This window comes from Biomphalaria glabrata, chromosome 11 (genome assembly GCF_947242115.1).
Source record: "Biomphalaria glabrata chromosome 11, xgBioGlab47.1, whole genome shotgun sequence".
In the NCBI taxonomy this organism is placed as follows: domain Eukaryota; kingdom Metazoa; phylum Mollusca; class Gastropoda; family Planorbidae; genus Biomphalaria; species Biomphalaria glabrata.
The window spans coordinates 14,504,695-14,527,654 of record NC_074721.1 but is presented as its reverse complement, the minus strand read 5'-3'; the positions used below and the strand labels follow the sequence as shown (position 1 = coordinate 14,527,654).

Here is a 22,960-nt window from a genome sequence, read left to right as displayed (position 1 = left end):
ACAACACCTTACATTACATTCTTCTATTTCATTTCCAGAAAGACGCTTGTAGCAATACTCTCTTAATACTTTAAGAATGAGACTTGTAAGCAATACTCTCTAATACTTTAAGAATGAGACTTGTAGCAATACTCTCTAATACTTTAAGAATGAGACTTGTAAGCAATACTCTCTAATACTTTAAGAATGAGACTTGTAGCAATACTCTCTAATACTTTAAGAATGAGAGTTGTAGCAATACTCTCTAATACTTTAAGAATGAGACTTGTAGCAATACTCTCTAATACTTTAAGAATGAGACTTGTAAGCAATACTCTCTAATACTTTAAGAATGAGACTTGTAGCAATACTCTCTAATACTTTAAGAATGAGACTTGTAGCAATACTCTCTAATACTTTAAAATGTGGAATAGAATGATTGAACTATTGAAATATTAAAGCTTTAAGCGTTAATATAATGCAGATTATCCTGCCAAGCGTGAGAGTTACGTTCTCTTGTCAAACAGACTGTCTACACTCTACAAAAACAAAATACATTCAATGTCGCAAATGATTATACCATTGCCTTGATAAAGAAATCTGAAGGGTAAAGGGGATACAGAAACTTAGGGTTTGAATCTCTACAGAAGAGTAACAATGACACAGGGGTGTTGCCGTAGGTGGAGGTCGATGTGGCACCTTAAGATTTGGTGTTAAAGTGGCTGTCGGATGGGATATGTGAAGAATGGGATATGTCAAAGATAGGATATGTCATAGAGAGGATATGTCAAAGATAGGATATGTCATAGAGAGGATATGTCAAAGATAGGATATGTCATAGAGAGGATATGTCATAGAGAGGATATGTCATAGAGAGGATATGTCATAGAGAGGATATGCTGGGTTTAATTACACAATAATGCGACGCAGTTGGGAGGCTGGAAAAAGGGGGGGGGGGTAATGTGATGGATTAAGATACACAGGTGTTCTAAGGTATTCACTAACGTTCCCCATAGACCTATTAAAACAGAGATACCTTCTCTGCCCAAAACGTCCTTCCCAACAAACAGACGTTTTTGTTTTCCCCTTACCAAACCCACTGGCTATATTTAACCTTTGACCTCAAATGACTGCACTCCTAGTATTGGGCGAAGTTGATTTCACGACTATCTCTAGTATCAACAGTTATTGGATAATCCATACCGATATCCTTTTAGAGCTACCGTTGGATCAAACCAAACATTTGTTACTGAGATGGCATGTTCATGGAATCGTATTTTAATGGGACATCGATTCTTCTTTTACTGCATCGATGCTAGGAATCTAACGGATCGATTAATGTTTTTTGAAGAGTTACTATGCACTATTACACAGCATTAATTTGAGTCCATCCGTGCCATTGGATTCGTTCAAATCGAGCACCCTAAGGTGAATCTATCGGCGCCTTGAAGCCCTAGCATTATTAATGAAGCCGTAAACAGCTGGAATCGGGCTACTGGAGCTGTTCAAGTACTTATGTAGCACCAGACTAATTAGCTGGTCTCAGGGGAGGTAACACGATCTCGTCCCGGGATGAACTGGCATTAATCTCAATCGAAAATCAGGTGCCAATAGATGTAGATAGAAAACACAACACCTTGGTCTAGAAGACGACACTGCTGAGCAGGATGAGAAGGCTTGAAGGGCGACGGCCCACGGGCATTTAGAGGGAGTGGGTGGAGGCATCCAACAACAACAACAACAACATCAACAACAACAGAAAACGAATATAACAAAACAAATGTATAATTTTATCAACAAATATAACAAAACATAAATGTATAAATTTAGCAACAAATATAACAAAACATAAATATTAAATTTTATAAGCATAGCATCTCATTTTTTTAAAAAAAGCTAGGACATAAAATCGAAGTTGCGGTCCCCGCTAAAAACTAAATCTAAATGTTGTTTGTGCACTGTGTACTGTCTGTGCACTATGTACTCTCTGTGTACTGTCGGTGCACTGTCTGTGTACTAATTAAGGACTGGTGACCTATAGGATACCCTGGATTTATGTACCAGGAGACTCCACTGCACCAGGAAGAGAGTTAAAAAGTCACTGTCCAGAGCGGGACTTAACACCTTTAGACAAGGTCAGACAGGAGAGCATCAAGTGGTCATCTCTGACACCTCGCTCGTCCACTCTCAGGTGCGGGAAAAGGTTAAAGTGACCTGATTAAGTCAGGCAGAAAAAAATGTTGAAAGGGAGACTTGTAGGGTCTGACTGGAAGGGGAACTATTCAAGGTCATTTAGCCTCTCATTTCTGTGAGGTGTGGGTTTTAGTTGAATGTGTGCGACTCTGTGCAGTTGTCGAATGGTGTCATTTCACCACCACTGAAGTCATCATTTCACCACCACTTACATCATTTCACAGAGGTTATTATTTCATTATCATTGAGGTCATCATTTCATCAACACTTACATCATTTCACAGAGGGTATTATTTCATTATCATTGAGGTCATTATTTCACCACCACTTACATCATTTCACAGAGGGTATTATTTCATTATCATTGAGGTCATTATTTCACCACCACTGAGGTCATCATTTCACCAACACTTACATCATTTCACAGAGAGTATTATTTCATTATCATTGAGGTCATTATTTCACCACCACTGAGGTCATCATTTCACCAACATTTACATCATTTCACAGAGGGTATTATTTCATTATCATTGAGGTCATTATTTCACCACCACTTACATCATTTCACAGAGGGTATTATTTCATTATCATTGAGGTCATTATTTCACCACCACTGAGGTCATCATTTCACCAACACTTACATCATTTCACAGAGAGTATTATTTCATTATCATTGAGGTCATTATTTCACCACCACTGAGGTCATCATTTCACCAACACTTACATCATTTCACAGAGGGTATTATTTCATTATCATTGAGGTCATTATTTCACCACCACTGAGGTAATCATTTCACCAACACTTACATCATTTCACAGAGAGTATTATTTCATTATCATTGAGGTCATTATTTCACCACCACTGAGGTCATCATTTCACCAACACGTCCATCATTTCACAGAGGGTATTTTTTCATTATCATTGAGGTCATTATTTCACCACCACTGAGGTCATCATTTCACCAACACTTACATCATTTCACAGAGAGTATTTTTTCATTATCATTGAGGTCATTATTTCACCACCATTGAGATCAACATTTCACCAGGTTATCTTTCCCTTCCTTGAATCCTGTGATGTGCAAATTATATAATGTGATTTTTTCGCCACATTCTCGTGATTGTCCTTTTTTATTTTTCGTTTTGTAGCTTTTCTTTTGAATCCTGAAAATTCTGTTAAAATCTTTACAGTTGGTATTTTTGACTACGGTCGTTAAAAAAATTAATTTTCTTCAAAATTAATCTCGCTAGTAAAGAGTGACTAATTTTTCTGTGCCTAATTTTCCGCCTTGTCAAAAAATCCCCCATTTAGAGGGGGCCTAAAATTCCAGTGCTTAAATTTCCAGACACCCATTTGACCACCAATGTGGTCATCATTCCACCACCACTGAGGCTATTAATTCCTTATCACTGAGTAGGTCATTTTTTTACAATCACTGATGCCACCGTTATCACAAGGCATTTACTTTCTAACATACACATCTCACCTGAGGACACGGGTCTGTTCCATTACTGTAAACAAACGTAATTCCAGATAAACAGTGCAAACAGGTCAGTTATAGGTCAGTAATAGGTACTTTTAACATCCATTCTTACTTTGATTGACCTAGATCTCACTATGGTATTTGCAAGGGTACGGGATGAATTCATTGCCATTACCCAATGTACTGTTAGAGCACAAAATGAAGCAGACCTGTTCTGTGTTGCCAACTCTACATACCATGTTCACACCTTAACACTGATAAAGCCCGTGGGTCTCACCGACAAGATTGACATTAAAGTGCATGACATAATTGCACTTGGAGCTTTTTCTACACAGGTCAAACCGCCATCCAATGTTCTGATAAAGACGCCTTGAGTTCGAAGATGATGAAAAAAACAACAACAGTATTTCTTGTGACCACGTAGATCCAATTGCGACCTGCATATTTTAATATGACTGACACAGACAAAGCTGTTGTCTGTTACAAAATAAAATCAGCACCTTTACAAAATCTGCTAATGTACTTCTCCAAAAATCGATGATTGGATCACATCAAAATCAATAGAAATAAGAATTGCTTTTATAGGTAAACGAAAGTTTGAGCATAAAGACCAACCACATTAACATTTCCCCAGCTAATGTCAGGTACTCATTAGAGCTGGATTGACGCAGAGGCGCCTTAAAGATCCCGAAACTAAAAATCCCAGTCTTCATCAAGATTCGAACACAGGACTCTCCGGTTTTGGAAGCCAAGTGCTTTACCACTCAGCCACCGCGCACCCACCTATACAATTGTCACAAGAAAACCCCCTCGCCTCCAATTCCGATATGTGGATGTAATCAAACTGGACCCCAAAGCAGTGGGTATCGATGTCGACTACAGGGAAGCTATCTCCCAAGACAGTACTGTGTGGGGGGAGAGATGGTGACAAATACATTAATGGACAGTGAAAAGGCATTGGCCTCAGCTCTGGAAGAAAAGCGTGCCAAAAGAAAATGGCTGGTTCCTCTACAGATGACCTTAACATCAGCTACCCTATAGATCGCATGGTCTGAAAAGTGAATTTTACTTTTTAACTTCTCTACCTCCTAAGCCAGTGTTTCCCAAACTAGTGTTCCGCGAGGCTTCAATAGGTGTGTCCACGAACTACTGAAATAATTAACTAGTAGGCCACCATGTGAATTAATCTCTCTAAAAAAATAAGCAAAATGTTCCGCTAAATACTCAGAATGTGCGAAGTGTTCCGTTATGGAAACGCACTAAGCAAAAAACTTTCCCTGCGTTGTATGTGGAAGGGAATGTCTTTACAGAATAGTGCTCGACTGTTAGAGTCGTTCTACGATTCAAAGAGGCCAACATAACAATTCACTAGAATGTGTACATCAGAAAAACTGTTAAAAATAATGTTTCAAGCCATAACGTCTACTTATATCTATATTATAATGATATTAACATTTTAACACAATTTTAGAATCTTTTGAGTACCTCAGCCAACAAAATTCACACACGCCAACATTTACCCACACAAAAACAGGCCAACATTTACCCACACAAAAACAGGCCAACAACAAAGCTTTGGAGTTTGTAAACAACAACTGGGATGTAATCAAGGGAACAACTCTGTTGACATAACACAAAGTCAGACAGCGGCCCTCGGGTATCGGGTAAATGTACTTGCTGTTGATAAAATATGCTATTTACACGAAGAGGTAACAAAATGAATGTACGGTTTAATACTTTACACACAAAAAAAGTGTTTGAAAGAGACGGCAGCGGTGCTGATAGAGAAAGGAACGAGCTTAACAGCGAACACATCAAAATAAGACAGATAAGCTCCACAGATGGGATGAGGTCTGGATGTCATGGTGGGGAGAAGGGGCTTGGGCGTGCGTGGGAGGAGGCAGCCATGATAGCAGAGGTCAGAGGATTGTAAATATTCAAGTTACTTTCTAATTTAAAAAAAAATCTTCTTAGTTTATGGGGTGGGGGTGGGGTATTCAGCTGGCAGTGAAAGATGAGAAGTATGAAAAAAAAAGAAAGGAAGAATGATGGATGGTTGGATAGATAGACAGATAGAAAGACAGACAGACAGATAGATAAATAAATAGAAAAATAGATAGATAGATAAATAAATTGATAGATAGAAAGATATATTAGATAGATAGATTTCTTAGATAGATAGATAGATAGATGGATAGATAGATAGATTTCTTAGATAGATAGATAGATGGATAGATAGATAGATAGATAGATAAAGATATCATAGATAGATAGATAGATAGATAGATAGATAGATAGATAGATAGATAAAGATTAGTTCATGGTGGGCTCTATACTCTGTGCATTTGTTAACTAAAAATGAGCGCTTCATAAAAAAACAAAGATCAACCAGAAAGTGAATCATGTTGATGTTGATGTTGATGTTGATGTAGATAGAGATGAAAGGAGAAAGAAAGTTGAAAGATTATAGTCTGACATGTTTCTCTTCAGAAAAAAAAAAGGCATGTTTCTCTTTAGAAAAAAAAAAAAAGGCAACTGAAAACTTATAAACAAACTGCAGGGCAAACAGTCTCTGTTCAACTCCACAACGCGGCCATTCAAAGCACTGCGGTCTTTAGATGTTGGCCAGGAGATTGCGCCTCAGTACAAACTTTTGTAACTATCTGAATTGATTTATGCTGACAGAGATGGCTATGACAGAAAGAGTGAGGAGTCTTGGAGAGGTGGCCATTAGGCTGAGATGAATCCGGATAACGTCGAACAGTATAAATAAAAATTTAGTAAATTCTTAGGTTACGCCATATTTCATCCGGCCTATTTTTAGAAAAGGCTCAGGTTACCATGGTTTCAACTGAAAGAAAGGACAACTCTCATCTTTTTATGTACATAAAAAAGGGGGTGGGGGTAGGGTTTGCTTAATATTGTTTAAAAAACTTAAACTAAGCATAATCGAGTTTAAAAAACGAAACAAAAGGAGCATAAATTTAAACAACGAAACAAAATGAATATAAAATCCTATACTCTTAAACGAGCAATTCTTGTATGTATGTATATATATTTATATTTATATATATATATAAATTTTATTTCAAAAACGGCTCTAACGATTTTCTTTAAAATTTCAAGATATGTGCATATTAGTGAGAAAAAAATTCTCAACTCATTGGCCACATCGGGAAAACTCGAGGTCGACCGTTATATCGGTTTGAAAATGCCTCATTATCGAAAAATTAATTTTGGCTAGAATGTTTTATGAATGAAAATTTTCCATGACGTAAACGGGAAAAACGCTGCTTACGTCACTAGGCTTATCGCAGTACACTAAAATAACGAGAACGAGTTTTAAAGAACCATTAGACCTAATTAAACATTTGCGCACCATCTTACTGTAGATTGATTTATTATGGAACTATGAAAGAGAAGTAATGAAATTAAATGTGCCGATGTATGATTAGTTATTGTGTTTTAAGTGCTTAATAAATTGTTTACTCTTTAATTGCGTAGAGTGGTGTAGATACCTTTTACATTGTTGTTTATTTTGCAGGTGACCTCCAGCTGTCTCGTTCTGTGCTATCTTCTATGTCAGCTAAGGCAAGTTGGCGCCTAAACTGGTCTTTTAAGCGTTACGGTGTTACGTCGACCACTTTTTAGCTCACCAAAAAAGACTGCCTTTGGCATACGTTCGTCTGAGATTCGTCTCCCATACAGGATACTGCTCTGTCCAGCGTAACTGTCGGACTTAAAGAATTCCATCTATACAAAGGACGCGGATACACATTTGAGACCAAAATAAAATCTGCTGCCGAGGTTATGCTTGCCCTGTATGTGGCAAAATATGTAGGTCACAGCTGCAATCCTCATTAATTTTCGAACTCGAAGACAAGCCTTATTATTATTATTATTTTGCTGGTGAATTATTACCATGTGTTCATGCTTCGGTGTCTACTGTCCTGTACCAAAAAAAAGGAAATGGTCATAACACAGCTTCTCTACGCCTTACTTGCTCACACTAAACATGATATCAATCTAGCGGTCAACGAGTTTGCGTACGCTGCAGCCTCTTTTGATTTAATTATAAACCTCGGTAAAAAGCTTGGAATTAGGGCGTGTTGACGGAAGGCCCAGGAGAGATCTGAATGGAGAGATCTGTAAAAGCAGGCCATATCCCTCCACGGGCTGTAGCACCACTGGGATGGATGGATGGATGACAAAAGCCGTTATGAACTTCTTATAGTCCCACAGTCAGGCTGGGCAGGGCACGTATCCCGTATGGGGGACGAACATATTTTTCGGCATAACAGAGGTGCCCCACGGAAACGTTTCTTTAGAAAACTAATGCAATGATTTAAGTCTATTAAGAAAAATTTTGCCATTTTACTTTGTCACAAAGTGCCTATTTTACCCTATAACGTAGAGATTTGCGTCACTTGATGTTTCATACTAAAACCATAATGAATGTATAGTAATTCCATAATTAAATGTCTGAACGTAACCATCTGAAAAGTAAGACTGCAAAGACTTTCTTCCAAGCCTATAATAGTAGGCCTACAATAGTTTTACGCAAAAAATGGATTGTAAAACTATAAGACGGATGTTGGTCTAGACTGTAGGAGGACTTAAGAGACTTTATATTTAATCGCCATGTGCAATTACATTTAGAACTAACAGAACACTAAAGCAACTCTTCAGATTAGTAGTCTTTATCTGATCGTTCATTTTCGTAATTACAACAATAGCCCAATGGTTTTACGCGAAAGAAGCAATGTAAAACATTAAGACGTGAGCTGTGGTTTTCTATAGGCCTACTGTTGGGGGGACTTTCTATTCAAATCGCCATGTACAATTACATTGAGAACTGACAGAACGAAAAAGCAACTCTTCGGATTGAGTCTTTACCCGATCGTTCATTTTCGTAATTACAACAATATTCCCAAAATGACTTCCGATATATAGGCTATCCTTCCTTCACAAATTATTCATCCGAGCGAGGCTCGGTCACCTGATATTTTATACAATTTACACAAAATGAACGTAAGTTTAATTAACAAAACAAAATAAATAAATAACAATTTAGTTCATTTTTATTATAACTTCTAAATTTATTGTGTTAATGATCTTGGCAAGGAGGAAATGTTTTGTTTTACCCGGCGATGAGGTGGGCGGTGGTCGTAGTTTAATGAGTAAGAACATACTTTCTCATTAGTAGGCCTTCTTTGAAATGAGAGTAAAGCCCCTTTTAACCGCCACATCCGTTCGCGTACGTAAAAGCCACTTAAAGAGAATAAGACAATGTTTTTGAAAAAAAAAAGTGGATCAACCATTTCAATTGTTCTGTAGTCAAAAGATTCTTGTGACGATATATGCTTGAGTGCCAGATGGCAATGATGTCTTGATGTTACAAGGAGATTGCGTTGATCGGTCGATGCGTTTCTGTGTGTAGTGTCCTGGTAGAGTTTCTCCTTTAGACAATTTCTGAATAATATCGTGATACAGGAGATACTACTTAAAAGTGTAAACTCAAATCTCAAACCATCTTTTAAATAAATACAAAGCTTTAATTCTGGAACTATGAATCATTTTACATACATCTACAATACCATGCAATTTAAATTCATTTACTCTAGTCGTGACTCTCTTTGGAAACTGAATCTCCAAGTCTTTAGATACTGCCCCTTGCCCCATTTCTAACAGCGTCCAGAATATTTTTAGAGCTTATGGAGAAACCGTCATCCTTTGAAATAAAACTTGGAAACAACATACAACCATGACCTTGCGCTGCAAATATACATCTAAAAATAAATTTACCGCAATCACTGCTTTACGTTACGTATCATAATGGTCCTCAAATATTTCTGTTGTGACTTTTGTTATGACCTATGTTATGACTTACGCTGTGACCTATGATATTACCCCCGATGTGACCTATGATATTACCCCCGATGTGACCTATGATATTACCCCCGATGTGACCTATGATATTACCCCCGATGTGACCTATGATATTACCCCCGATGTGACCTATGATATTACCCCCGATGTGACCTATGATATTACCCCCGATGTGACCTATGATATTACCACGGATGTGATCTATGATATTACCCCCGATGTGACCTATGATATTACCACGGATGTGACCTATGATATTACCCCCGATGTGACCTATGATATTACCCCCGATGTGACCTATGATATTACCCCCGATGTGACCTATGATATTACCCCCGATGTGACCTATGATATTACCCCCTATGTGACCTATGATATTACCCCCGATGTGATCTATGATATTACCACGGATGTGGCCTATGCTGTGAATTATCAATTTTTTTGACCAATGTTTTGTTTCAAAATAGAAAAAAAAATACTTTTTTTTTTGAAGTGCATAGATCTACATACATACAACAGTTAGAAGTCTACATAAATGTTGTTCTCTATAACAAGGCTACATAAATGTTGTTCTCTATAACAAGGCTACATAAATGTTGTTCTCTATAACAAGGCTACATAAATGTTGTTCTCTATAACAAGGCTACATAAATGTTGTTCTCTATAACAAGGCTACATAAATGTTGTTCTCTATAACAAGGCTACATAAATGTTGTTCTCTATAACAAGGCTACATAAATGTTGTTCTCTATAACAAGGCTACATAAATGTTGTTCTCTATAACAAGGCTACATAAATGTTGTTCTCTATAACAAGGCTACATAAATGTTGTTCTCTATAACAAGGCTACATAAATGTTGTTCTCTATAACAAGGCTACATAAATGTTGTTCTCTATAACAAGGCTACATAAATGTTGTTCTCTATAACAAGGCTACATAAATGTTGTTCTCTATAACAAGGCTACATAAATGTTGTTCTCTATAACAAGGCTACATAAATGTTGTTCTCTTTAACAAGGCTACATAAATGTTGTTCTCTTTAAAAACACTACATATTACCACAATATTGAAATTTCATGTCTTAAAGCCACTTAAGTTTTTTTTTTATAATTAAGTTTAATTTTCAACTGGTGACGCAGCAAAAGAGTAGGGAAAAAAAAGGAAATCAATGTCAACTTTAAAACATGTTTATCCTTAAAAAAGAAAAGACTCCACCATTTGACTTTCAGCTTGGTGTTTGCTGTAGCAGAATGTCTTTTAAAATATTAAAAGACAAGAAACAGAAAAGGGAGTTAAAAACAGACACACGACTCCAAAAGAAGATGTAGTTCTAAAGATTTTTTTTTTTACAGGAATGGCAGATGTCAGAGTAGAAACATTAACGTTTGGACGGATGGATGAGGTACCTGTGATTGACGAATGTCTTACGAAGCTATCTCCAGACTCCCTCCTCCTATCTACACTCCCTCTTCTCCTCTTCTTGTCCCGTAGATACTGAGGTTGAACTTACTCCTTCAGATAATTTTGACAGATGTTCTATTCAGTTTCTGGGGGCAACACTTTATGATCTCCTGTTTCTGGCCTTTTTTTTTTCTTTCTTTATTATGGGGTGAGGGGGGGTGGTGAAGGTCGGAGTGATGAATTGATTGATTAGGAATCTACGTAACATCTATCACTTGGCTAGCACATACACTAACAGCAAGCATTCGAACCATTTCTAAATGACCACTTGAGAGAAGTAATGCCAGACATAGGACACGCAATGACTTATCATGGGAACATCAGTGGAAACTACATTTCATGCAAAAGAATCACAGAATCATTCCTAGCACAATCTATACACGTGAGAAAGTGTTTATAAACAAGTATTCTAATAATAACCTAGTCTGCTCAAGTTTGAATTACAAAGCTTATATCAACTCACTCTGTCTGTCTAGTAAAAATATTTGTACACGTGATTTCTCCCACACCCAATCTTGGATCAAGTTGAAATTTTGCACAACTATTTCATTTATTTAGTAACACAAGAATCAATTTTTAAAAATTAACCAATTAGTAAATTAGCTATTGGTAATTACTTTTTAAAATCTCGAACAGGGAAAGAAATTGCACTTAACTGAAGTGGCGGTATAAGCTGAATTAGTCCCCTTTATAGGTAGCCGCTTTTAAGTAAGTTTGAAACAAACAATATATTAACTACACACTCTTCTTTAGTCATAAGCGCCTCACTAGCAGGGTGGTTAGTATGTCGGCTGGAGGAGGCGAGTTCGAATTCAGGTCGTCCTTCCCTTCCCCCCTTTTTTGTAGCTGCTTTTAAAAACTGATTACGGTACAATTCACCCAGATAACCCTTTCTTCCCCCCCCCCTTCCCCAACTGGTCCAGATAAGTGATAGGATCATAGCGTGTTCAGAAAGTTAAGAGCATGAAATAGCGCTAAACAGAAACAAATATTCCTGAATATTTCTAATCGCACAGATTTATTGTTGTTGGTCCAGATATACTGCTAATTTAATCACATGACTAATCCAAACTGATACAATTACACTTCGTGGGAGGCGTGGCCGAGAGACAAAGTACGCTTGAACTTGGCTTGGCTACCTATGAAAGGGGGCTCGAGCCTCGAGGTTCGACACCCGAGAGTTGTGTTTATTGAGCGCTTAAAAGCAGCACGGAAAACCTTCTCCCAGATACCCCCCCCCCCCCACCTCCACCTTTGGTCCACAAATGCTCTGAGCATGCTATAAGCATGAAAGTAGCGCTATATAAAAGCTATATATTATTAACTATGAATCTTTGTGTTTTATTAAGTATTTTTTTAAATGATTTTCTTATTTTGTTGCATTCAATGAATGCAAAACGAATTTGAATTGTAGATGTATTACATTTCCATTGCTTCGAAGGAAGACAACTACAATAACCCTACATTAATAACATTTCTAGTTTTACGACACAATCATTTGGGTATGCATTAGTGACCTCCTCCAGTAGAAATCACCTAACTTCTACATGAACGCCTAGAATTGTGTGACGAAAGACGACAGCGGACATTTTGGACGTCATTTATGGGAAGTTTGGCACATTTCGACTTGTATCAGTTCATAAAACTTTTTGCCAATTTACACGAAGAATTCTAGTCAGCATCCTCTTATATAGCCCACAGTGGAGTCTTGAATTTGTGGTCTAAACATCAGCGACACACTTCGACAAGAAAAACTAGACTAGCCACCAAAGCTCTATAAACCAGCTCAGCTCTAGGAGTAGCTGCTCTTTAAGAAGTGGGGCTTAACACGAAATTGAATTCGGACATTAAAGATTTTGTAAATTAGAGATATTTTAAACTGGTATTTGTGTAATGGGATGGGGGGTACAGTGTTCTAGAAAATAGATCCAACAAGTTTGGATCAAATTTTAAAATAATCTTTTTTTTTATAATCAAGTAGTTCACTTTTTCCCCCCAGTATTTTTACTAAATTTATGCAACAGAAATTAGAACAAAAAGATTCACATGTGATGAAAATGATAATATTTTACTAAAATGTGTTCCGTGACATAGTTATTTTTCTTTATCAAAGCGAAAATTTGAAGGGTCAAATTGTTGAAGGAATCTATCTAATCTGGGGTCGAGATTATCCAGAAAGCTCGTGGCTGGATGGATTTGATAAGCTGGTTTAGAGGCTACGGTCTCATATTGCCGTGTTATCTACACTGCCAGGCTGAACAAGCGGAAACACTGGCCTGCATTCTTTTCAACCCGTTACTGCTTCTGTTCTGGCACTGAAGATGGAGGCCTGGTCACGCCCTTCTGACCTGCTTACAAAATATTTCATTTGGTGTGTGTGTGTGTGTGTGTTTTTTTTAATGAGTTGTTTTTATGACTTCAGCGATAAACAAAGATGCTATCTGGCAATCCCCTGACATGATACGGACTTACTATAAATGAACTTCAAACAATGCCGGGCGACTACTAGTCTAAATGTAGATTATTTTTTTTTAAGCATAAAGTCTGAATCTAAACAACATCATTAATTTATTTAATGCTCTAATTACTGAGTCAAATTGATCAATACATTCTCATTTTGCAAAATTATAAGGTGCAGTCTAAGTTGTATAATAGAGGCTTTGAGGCAAAGGATCTACTTTTAGAATTCTATTTGTGGTTACTATGTTACCGGTAGAATATTCATAGAACTTATGGCTACTAAGTTACCAGTAGAACATTCACAAGACTTGTGGCTACCATGTTACTGGTAGTACATTCATAAGATTGTAGCTACTAAGTTACCAGTAGAACATTCATAAGACTTGTGGCTACCATGTTACTGGTAGTACATTCATAAGTATGTGGCTACTATGTTACCATATAAACATTCATAGAACTTGTGGCTACCATGTTACCGGTAGAACGTCCAGACAGAGCCAATGACGACCAACATACCTGTCTATTAATTGGCTACTTGACTTGGGTAGCCAGCTCGTGTCCTAATGAAGTTCTCAGCTAGAACCACGGCTACCTGCATACCGCAAAATTAAAAGAGCCGCCCAGTTCTGAGGTCGAGGGGTGGGGAACCTCTTTTCAGTTCCGAAGTGTAATTGATTTAGCCATCTTTTCATTTCTGAAGCACTTAGGGTAAGTCGGTTCAGCGGGAAACTCCGTACACTTGACAGACTTGGCTGGAAGTAGAGTGGATGCCGGGCACATTTCACTTACAGTGGCGAGCTAGCCAGAGAAAAAAAAATGGGAGGAGAGACTAAAGTTTCCCCAAAGTATTATTAAAAATCTCACAAATAGGAGAAAATATTTTTTTTTTAGCGAAGTGGCTGTGATGGATTCAGAAACTAGAGAGTGATGCCATTTCAAAACGTGCTGTCGTAGCAAGACTTTTTTTTATGTATGCAAATGAGGGCTCAGCAAGTATGGTACCATAACTGGTAAAGTGTCTTCGACGCCCATTTAGTTAAAAGTAGTGCAGTACCACTCTCATACCTTGTGGTCTATAGTGCAGATGAAGTAAAGGTCATCTGATTCTGTGGCCTACGGTTTACGAGGGTGAAATGTGGCCAGCACAACGGCCAACCGCCTTTACTTTTCCACAACTAATGATTAGAGCTGGGTGGACTCAGAGGCGCCCGAAATTAAAAATCCCAGTCTTCACCAGGATTCGAACCCGGGACCCCCGGTTCAGAACCAAGCGCTTTACCGCTCGGCCACCGCATCTCCTCGACGCCCATTTACGAAAACCTTATTAATGACACGGTACACTTCAGACGGCATGCTGATAAAAGCAATATATCAATGGGCCCATTTAAAACATCTTGAATACAAGATCTAGCTCAAATGTATTGTTAATTTATCATATGAAATTTATCTAGCACTCTAGTTAGAAAGGATCATTTCATATGTTGTTGTTTTTTATCTAAAAGTAACACAAGTTTCGTGGTTACAGTACATGAGCTTATGCAAGTAGACCATGAGTCTAAGTCGAAGATATGCAGATTTTCAAAAAGATGTTGACAAATACGTTACAGAGTGAACTGGGAGTCCAAGAAGTCTTGTTTGGTGGGATCACACATTTCCTTTTCAATTCGTTTCGCCTCGTACAACTGGAAATTGCCCACTTTTTGCAGACACTGTCTGTTTATTAGATTTAACTGTGTTTTAAATCATGGTCGTCACTTCAATTTAGAAGACCTCAAAAAAAAAAAAACAAAAAAAAAACAACAAAAGTTATCCCCCGGAACATAAAAACTAAGGGCTATTCATATCACCTCCCCATTTTACTTTTCATCTCTCTCTCCCTCTCCCGCTCTCTTTCTCTCCCACTCTCTCTCTTTACGTCACACCTGAGGTTTAAAAAATATAATCGAGAGAAGTCAGAAACTGAAACATGATATAATATGGGAGATAATCGGGTTAAAGGGGCATGTAACTGCGATAGATAAAATCGGATACACGGCTATGGGATACTCATAGGTGAAGGGTGAGTAACGTTGTTAAATGGGGGGTGGGGGAAGAAAAAGAAAAAAAAATGGGGAAGGGAAGATTTCGTGTTTTAACTGTAGCGAGGTCGGACCTTTTCAGAGACGCGGTTATCTAAACTGGCATGTCATCTGCGCGGTAATGGTAATCAAAGCGAGGCTACGTTGTAGATGGTGGAACAACGACATTGCCAGATTTTCGAAGCAAGAACATTTGCTAAATAAATCAGCTAAATTGGCAACATAAGATTCACAAAAGATAAGGTTAGTCAACAAGGAAAGAATTTTTTAGCATTGGGCTCTTTTTTTAAAAAAGATCTTTGAAACAGTTCTAGTTTTTCTGGAGCCTAGTTCTTTACAAGAGGGATAGAGAGAGAAAAAAAGAGAGAGAGAGAGAGAACGAGAGAAAGAATAAGAGAGAGAGAGAACGAGAGAAAGAATAAGAGAGAAAAGAAAGAGAGAAAAGAAAGAGAGAAAAGAAAGAGAGAAAGAATAAGAGAGAAAAGAAAGAGAGAAAAGAAAGAGAGAAAAGAAAGAGAGAGATGCTACAACGAAATAAAGGATGTGATGGGAGAGGTTGAGAACACTTTGTGACTAATATATTGTCAAAAAACAAAAAGGTGGCTGGACAACTAACAAGAATGGACCAGCCTCTCTTATGATATCTGCTTAGAACAGTACCTGGAGAAGTGGAGGGGCTTGGTTACGCAAACTGTCACAGCCCCTCCCCCACCACAATGAAAGTCAAGGGACAGATGATGATGACAATATTTTTTAACTAGGCTATTAATGTCACAACATTTTATCAGTTAATTTTTTAAAAAATATTATTTAGATCTATATACCAACTGAGAGATTTGAACCCTACTAAATGTTGCCCCCATTTCAACGATCTCATCACAAGGGCGGTACTAACAAAGAAGTTCCAATGTTTGAAAGTTATTTGAAACGAAGGAATAAACAAACGCTAACAATTGTTAACAGTCAAAATTAAAAGACATACTGCACTCCCATTTTGACATGTTATTTCTAAATGAATAACCTATCTGTGAGACCCGTGAGATGTAGATCTTAAAATTGATTAATATTCGACTTCAAACTACCCCATGCCCCCTTCTCCCAGCCCGAGAGAATGCAAGTATATATCCCTAACAATAGAACAAGTTTTGATTTACTTTATAAAATAGTAAATCTTCTTTGTTAAAAAAATGAATGCCCTTTTAAATTGTAAAAAAAAAAATGCAAATGAGACATGTTTTACGTGTAAGATAAATAGGTGTCAATAAATACCCCTCTAGCAATTCAATAAATGTATTTTTTTTTTTTGTTTAGAAAGATGAGATGGTCTAGAATGCAATTAAGAACAACTTCATTAGGTTACATAATTGCTGTCTGCCCAGCCGAGACCAATAGTCATAGAAGGCCTGAACACTGATATTCGACGTCGCAAACTGTGGGCAGTGGAGATCAATAGTTTTTTTGCAACGTCACAGGTCTGTACGACGTCTCAGGTCATTGTTGAGGCCTTCTAGAACGGAATGGTGTCTGGCCAATGAAGGGCCCAACAATTTTACTTCCTACTTGTGCTGGAGATGCCAGCTAAACATTTGAGTTGGAAAAAGAGCTTCTAGACCTCGTCAAGGAGGGTGTCAGCGGAAGATTCAACAAGGTTTTTCAATGGAATCCTTGCCTTTTTTCTGGGTATGTGGTTCTTATGCGATGGTTCAAACCGTTCTTTTTCAAGGGAAGCTGTTTCCTGTAGAGGCTTAAATATGTTTTATAAGGTTCGTTTACGGGATAATGGAGATGAATCAATGCTAATAAGTTTGGTTGTCTTTTTTTATTTTGAAAATATTTTTTTTAAATTAAAATGTCAAGACAACTGATGAGTTTCGCATATTCGTGAATGTCTAACAAAGACATTTAATCAAACAAATAATACCATTTTGATGCTATTTAGAGTCTAGCCGATGTTAAAAGAAAGTTAAACAAGTTTTAACAACAAGGCTTTAGTATTGTTCAGGTTTTCGGAGATTCGGCGCTTCACTCTAGAGAGGGTAGCAGACGCGATGACTCAACCGCTTAAAAATGTGGACTGGAATATTTTTACGGATATTAGCCTTACAAAGCGGTACCATTTCTGTCGGGGTTGACTTACTTATGGTCTTAGGCTCAAGCAGAAACAAGAAGGTAGGCTGTGCTGTGTGAGAGAAGGCTGGTAGGGGAGGGGGGACAGATGTGGGCTGTGTGTAGGGAGTGGGCTGTTGGGCGACGAGTGAGAAGGTTCTCACATTAGCTTATTACTGAAACGTTGGTTTTTTGTTTTTACTTGTTACAAGAATGCCTTTCCAGTGAAATGTGAGCCATGTTGTGTTTCTTTTCTTTTGTGTCAGGACACTCTGCTGACTAAATGAGAGGGGAGGAGTTCAAGTCTAGATCCAGGCCTGTATAGAGAGCTGAACAGGGTCTGCAGTTGAATAGAGTTTATTTTAGACTGTTTGGACTAGAACATAGTTCCTCACTGTATCCTGTTTAGAGTAGAATAGAGATTAACGTAGTCTGAGTAGAATACAGATTATGCTTGTTTGTTTAAAGTAGAATGGAGATTTTTGTAGTTAGTGACGTAGCTAGGGCTGGGGGGGGGGGACGTTCCAAATTGGAAAATCCTCCGGGCCACCTCTTGAGGGGGGCCCACAAATGAATGTCCGAAATGTGTTTATTTCCATTAAATATTAAGCCATTATTTCATGTCCTGATGTCGTACTTCAAACTGCAGGGGCCCCCCTAATTAGGTCAAGCCCCTCCTGATGACTTCCTACATGCGTCTATGTGTTATTCTAGTCGTACATATTAATTACAGACAAACTCTGCTAAGTCATTGGTTTTACTCTCATATCTCTCAATACTGCAAGATTTATTTCCACTTTTCTATACAAAACAAAATAATTAATTGCCACAAATTAATGTAACAGACAGATATTTTTTTTTATGTATTCGTGTGTAATCTTCGACAATGACTAATTCTGCAAATACTAGATTGAAAATTAAAGTTTTATCTTTTTTTTTAAAAATCAATAACAGTTAGGAAACGTTCAGATAGGATGTAACGGCTAATTGGGGGGGGGGGGGGGGGGGGTGAAGGGGTGTACATTTTTTTTAACGATTTGTTCCAAAGGTGGTAGGGGGGTCTAAAGATTTATTACGTAACAAGACAAAAAGATATATGCAAATGAAATAACTTGACTTTTGCGGGTCCGACTTTCCCGAAAAAAAAAAAGGGGGGGGGGAGAGCTATATACGGGTTTAAAAAAATATTAATAGAAAAAAATAGTCTTTTTTTTTTTTTTTTTTTTTGGGGGGTGGGGGGGGACGTCCGAAGTATTTGTACAGTATTTGAAAGAAAGAACTGAATACGTCCTCAAAAAGCCGGTCGATACTTTTCCAATCATAGATACCTTGATAAAAAATGTGCTTTGGGAATATAATTTGATAAATATTTTGTAAAATTCAAATTTTCTTGTAATGCTACTCTAATGAGGAGGTAGGGCGCATTGAGTCTTGTTACCATTTGTTACAAAGGAGGGAGGGGGCTGCAAAATGTGATTTTTTTGCGCTACGTAATATCTATATCTGAAAGTTATCTAAGAAAAAATATCTTCTCTATCAATCCCAGTTTTGTAATTAAAAATCATTTTTCAACATTCAGATTATGAACCTAATCTTTTTTTTTCAGTAGAAGATAACATTGCCAAGAATTCCTATTGTAAATGTTATTATGTCCAACAATGTGTACTTAAAACTGGGCTAATCAACGCAAACATTTTTTCTAATTCAGTAGAAGATTACATTGTCAAAAAACACATTGCTCAGAAATTGTTCAAACTTAACAATCATTAGGTTGTCTAGTGTTCTCTATTATAGACACATGTAGGTACAGATGCAATATTACTACCTTATATTAAAAATTGAAGTTTCAATAACTAAAAACGCATAATTTAGGAAACAAAATAGGTGTATCTTATTTGACTGAAACATTTCACAATCCTAACATTTAAACCTACCATTTATCAAAACTACACAAAAAAAAAAAAAATAACAGAAAAGTGAGAGAAAAGTTACCATAGACACAGTTGATTACATTTGTGTCCCACATTATGGCTGGTGAATTAACACACTTTTAGTTTGTTGAAGAGCTGAGGCTCAATCACAGAACGAAAAAAAAAAAAGGTTTGTGCAAAATACATAGATACATTTTACTTGAAAGCCAGACATTTTATTTTTAAAAACAACCTAGGGCGCTCAGCGTACTATTGTTGAGTGTCCAAAAAGAGTGGAGACAACGTCCTATTATTATAACTTTTGATCGAAGGGAAGGATTGAGGGATTGATTCTTCACTAGCCCCTCTGTTATTAAATAATCATTAAGTAGCTTTTATTCCTCTTATTTCAGTCAAATCAGATATCAAATAACAAAATGGGAATCCCTAGGCGGCTGCATATTTTTACTATACATAAGCCGACCCTGTGCTAAGCTTAGTTTCTCTTCCCCAGTAAGTCCGGAAGCCAAGACACACGAGGGATTCCTCCGTACTCCTACACTGCACCGTTACTAACTGTGAGAAGGCCGCCACAGCAGAATGCGACCATTTAAGAAACAGCTTGATGGATGAAACAGGGTTATCGAGCTTGATTCCACGTCTCCACAAGCAAGAACTGTTTGTTACAGACAACAAAAACTAAGGGAAATTAAAAAAAAAAAAAAAGAAAAGAAAAAACTAAATATTTGGCGTGCTTCAGACCCCAGTGGAACTGAACTTCATCGTATACTGGACTCTCCAATACTGACCAGACAAAACATTCGAACCAGTGACCAGTGTCTTCTAATGTAATGCACTACTGTGTTAGATGTTGACAGTATTGTGCTTATATTTAAGCGCAAGTTCCGCAAGGTTGCTTTCGCCAGAAGTGGTAATGGTTTTAACCAAACCCTATAAAATGCTTCTATTGGAATGCGTCTCAAATAGCCCCTGACAATCAGTCAGACTCCTGGCCTTCGCGTGCGGTTCAGATATTGAGCTCGGCGGAACTGTTACCATTGACGGGAGAAGAGGCAAAGGCGAGCAAGTGGTGCCTAAACCAGTCAGCTTCGCGAAGGAGGGGTACACTCAGAATCCAAACCTCCGCTGACTTGCGGATGTAACCAAACATGGAAAAGACTTAAGGAGACAACCCTGAGGGAGAAAAAAATCAGGATCTGGTGACCCTTAGGCAGCTTGAGGCACACAGTGCTACACCCTGGCAGAACCTGCGAAGCTAATGACCTCAAACGGTATCAGATATTTGCTGTTTTTTTCGACACATCAGCTGCGTGTAGACGTGGAACTGCTGAGTGGGCGACATCGTTCCAACCATAAACAATGCCCAGGCTTTGATCTAATTTGTTGTACGAAATGAACCACAGTCGTTCTACGACTGAAGGAGGCCAACACTATTTATGCGGCCATTGTTTATTTGTATCTATCGATACGATAAAACGCCAGGCCTCGAACTTCGCAATGTAAAAAAAAAGAAATGCTCTAATAGAAAACTAATGCAATTCAGTACACTTTCTGTTTGCGATGTCTGTTGTGTAATGAAAGAGCGGGGAGAGGGTGGTCGATTTGTAAAGGCAAATGTCTTATAGGTTTTAGACAAACAAGACAGGTAAAAAGTTTCAAGTATTTACTTTGCTGCCTTGATTTGTTTTCAGTAATCAGGACAGTTGCGAATGCTCTTTAGATGCGAATTTTGTTGTGATGTAATGTTCTAGTTTGACCCCTGAGTTGCACTCCTTGATGGGCATGTCCCAATGGACCTCATTCACCAATCGTAAACAAACAACATTTTGCCACGTGGTTCTCTTTATCTTCTATACAAATTACGCAATTCATAAAGGCTGTCACGTGATACGTAATTTTCATTGTTTTATCAATATTATCACGTGGCTAAATGTTGTTTGTTTACGATTGGTGAATGAGGTCCGTTGGTGCAGCGTCATGGACGTGATGACATACAAGAAGGCATGGCGTCAGAGTTACGAAAAGTACCTCAAATTCTAGAGAATGGAGTTCAGAATGTTGTGTCGAAATATGGAGGAATTAAGAAGCCGTCGATGATAAGTAGGTCTGTGTTAACGGAACAGTAACATCAGAATAGTGAGTGTTTGATAGGAGATCAACTATCTGGCAATAGTAGGAGCCATAAGTCAATACAATGTTTTTATGGCACGAGAGGTAAAACTGCAGCGTCTTTACGCGAGAAAGTTAGAGAGAGAGAGAGAGAGAGAGAGAGAGAGAGAATAATGAGAGTTGAGAGTAAAGGGAGGAAATAAGAACAAGAGAGAAACAGAGAAAGAGAGAGAGAGAAAAATAGTAAAAAAATATGCTGGCAGACGAGAGAGGGAAAGAGAGAGAGAGAGATGAAAGTTGTGTAGAAACCAAAAAAAAAATGAAAGCGAGAGAGAGAAAAAAAAAAGAAAGAGAGGAACAGAAATAAATTTGTTGGACTTACCAAATGGTTCCGCGCCATTACTCTCATTACTGTCCTCGCTGCTATCGACCACTTCCGGTTTGTCGTGACGAACAGGAACTCTCTTCTGAGTGTTGTCCGCCATTTTGTGAGTATCAGTCTTGCATGAATGCAGCTATCCAATTGAAAGCAGTGGACATGACTGAGCCATGAGGTTGGAATTTCTTAACAAATACAACAAACACGAAGAACCCAGATTTTTGTAAGAGTAAATCCAAAAGGAATCTCAACAAACTTGCATTTCAAAACGTTAATCACACACAACATGAGATCCACTGAATCATCAATTTTCTTATCCTCAAATTTGACTTGAAGAAACACATTTTGCACCCCTAAGAAAACTTAGCTATTCAATAAAAACTTATCCGAAAACATTAATACCAGACTCTCCGATTTAATTAAGTTTTTATTTTCACTATATGTTGTAAAGCCAAACGAATATACTAAATCTTTTTTTTTTAGATTGAGAATTATAAACAAGATGTCGTTGTCGTGACGTCCAGTAGGCTTATCTTTTTCTTGAAGCAGGCGACAAGAGCATGATGGGATAGTATACGGCTCATGAATAACTGGCCACCTCAGTGGCATTTATTGAATTTTTGAGGACGTCATTTCCAGTTGTTATCGCCTAGACACAATCATACCTCCACAATGACACCTGAGATCCCTGCGGAGACCAAGAAAATTGGTTAACAAGAAAAATATTTTTAAAAAATACTTAAAAACAACAAAGCTTATTTTAAGCGTAAATGTATCAGTTAGTTTGAATCAGTCGTATAATTAACTTTGTCATAGATGGAAACTAACAATAAAAAGGCATTATTAAAAAAAAAAGGGGTAACGACCTGAATTCGAACACATGGCTTAAG

The 22,960-nt window shown here is 37.7% G+C and overlaps 1 protein-coding gene across 1 annotated transcript in view; it reads right to left on the bottom strand.

Moving 5' to 3' along the window:
* LOC106054831 (zinc finger protein GLI4-like) overlaps positions 1–22,960 on the bottom strand; it is a 136,868-nt gene that overhangs the window by 87,531 nt on the left and 26,377 nt on the right. Inside the window, exon 2 of the mRNA XM_056004516.1 lies at positions 22,074–22,758. Coding sequence (XP_055860491.1) covers positions 22,074–22,176 — 103 coding nt within the window. The 5' untranslated portion in view covers positions 22,177–22,758. The remainder of the gene's footprint in view (positions 1–22,073; positions 22,759–22,960) is intronic.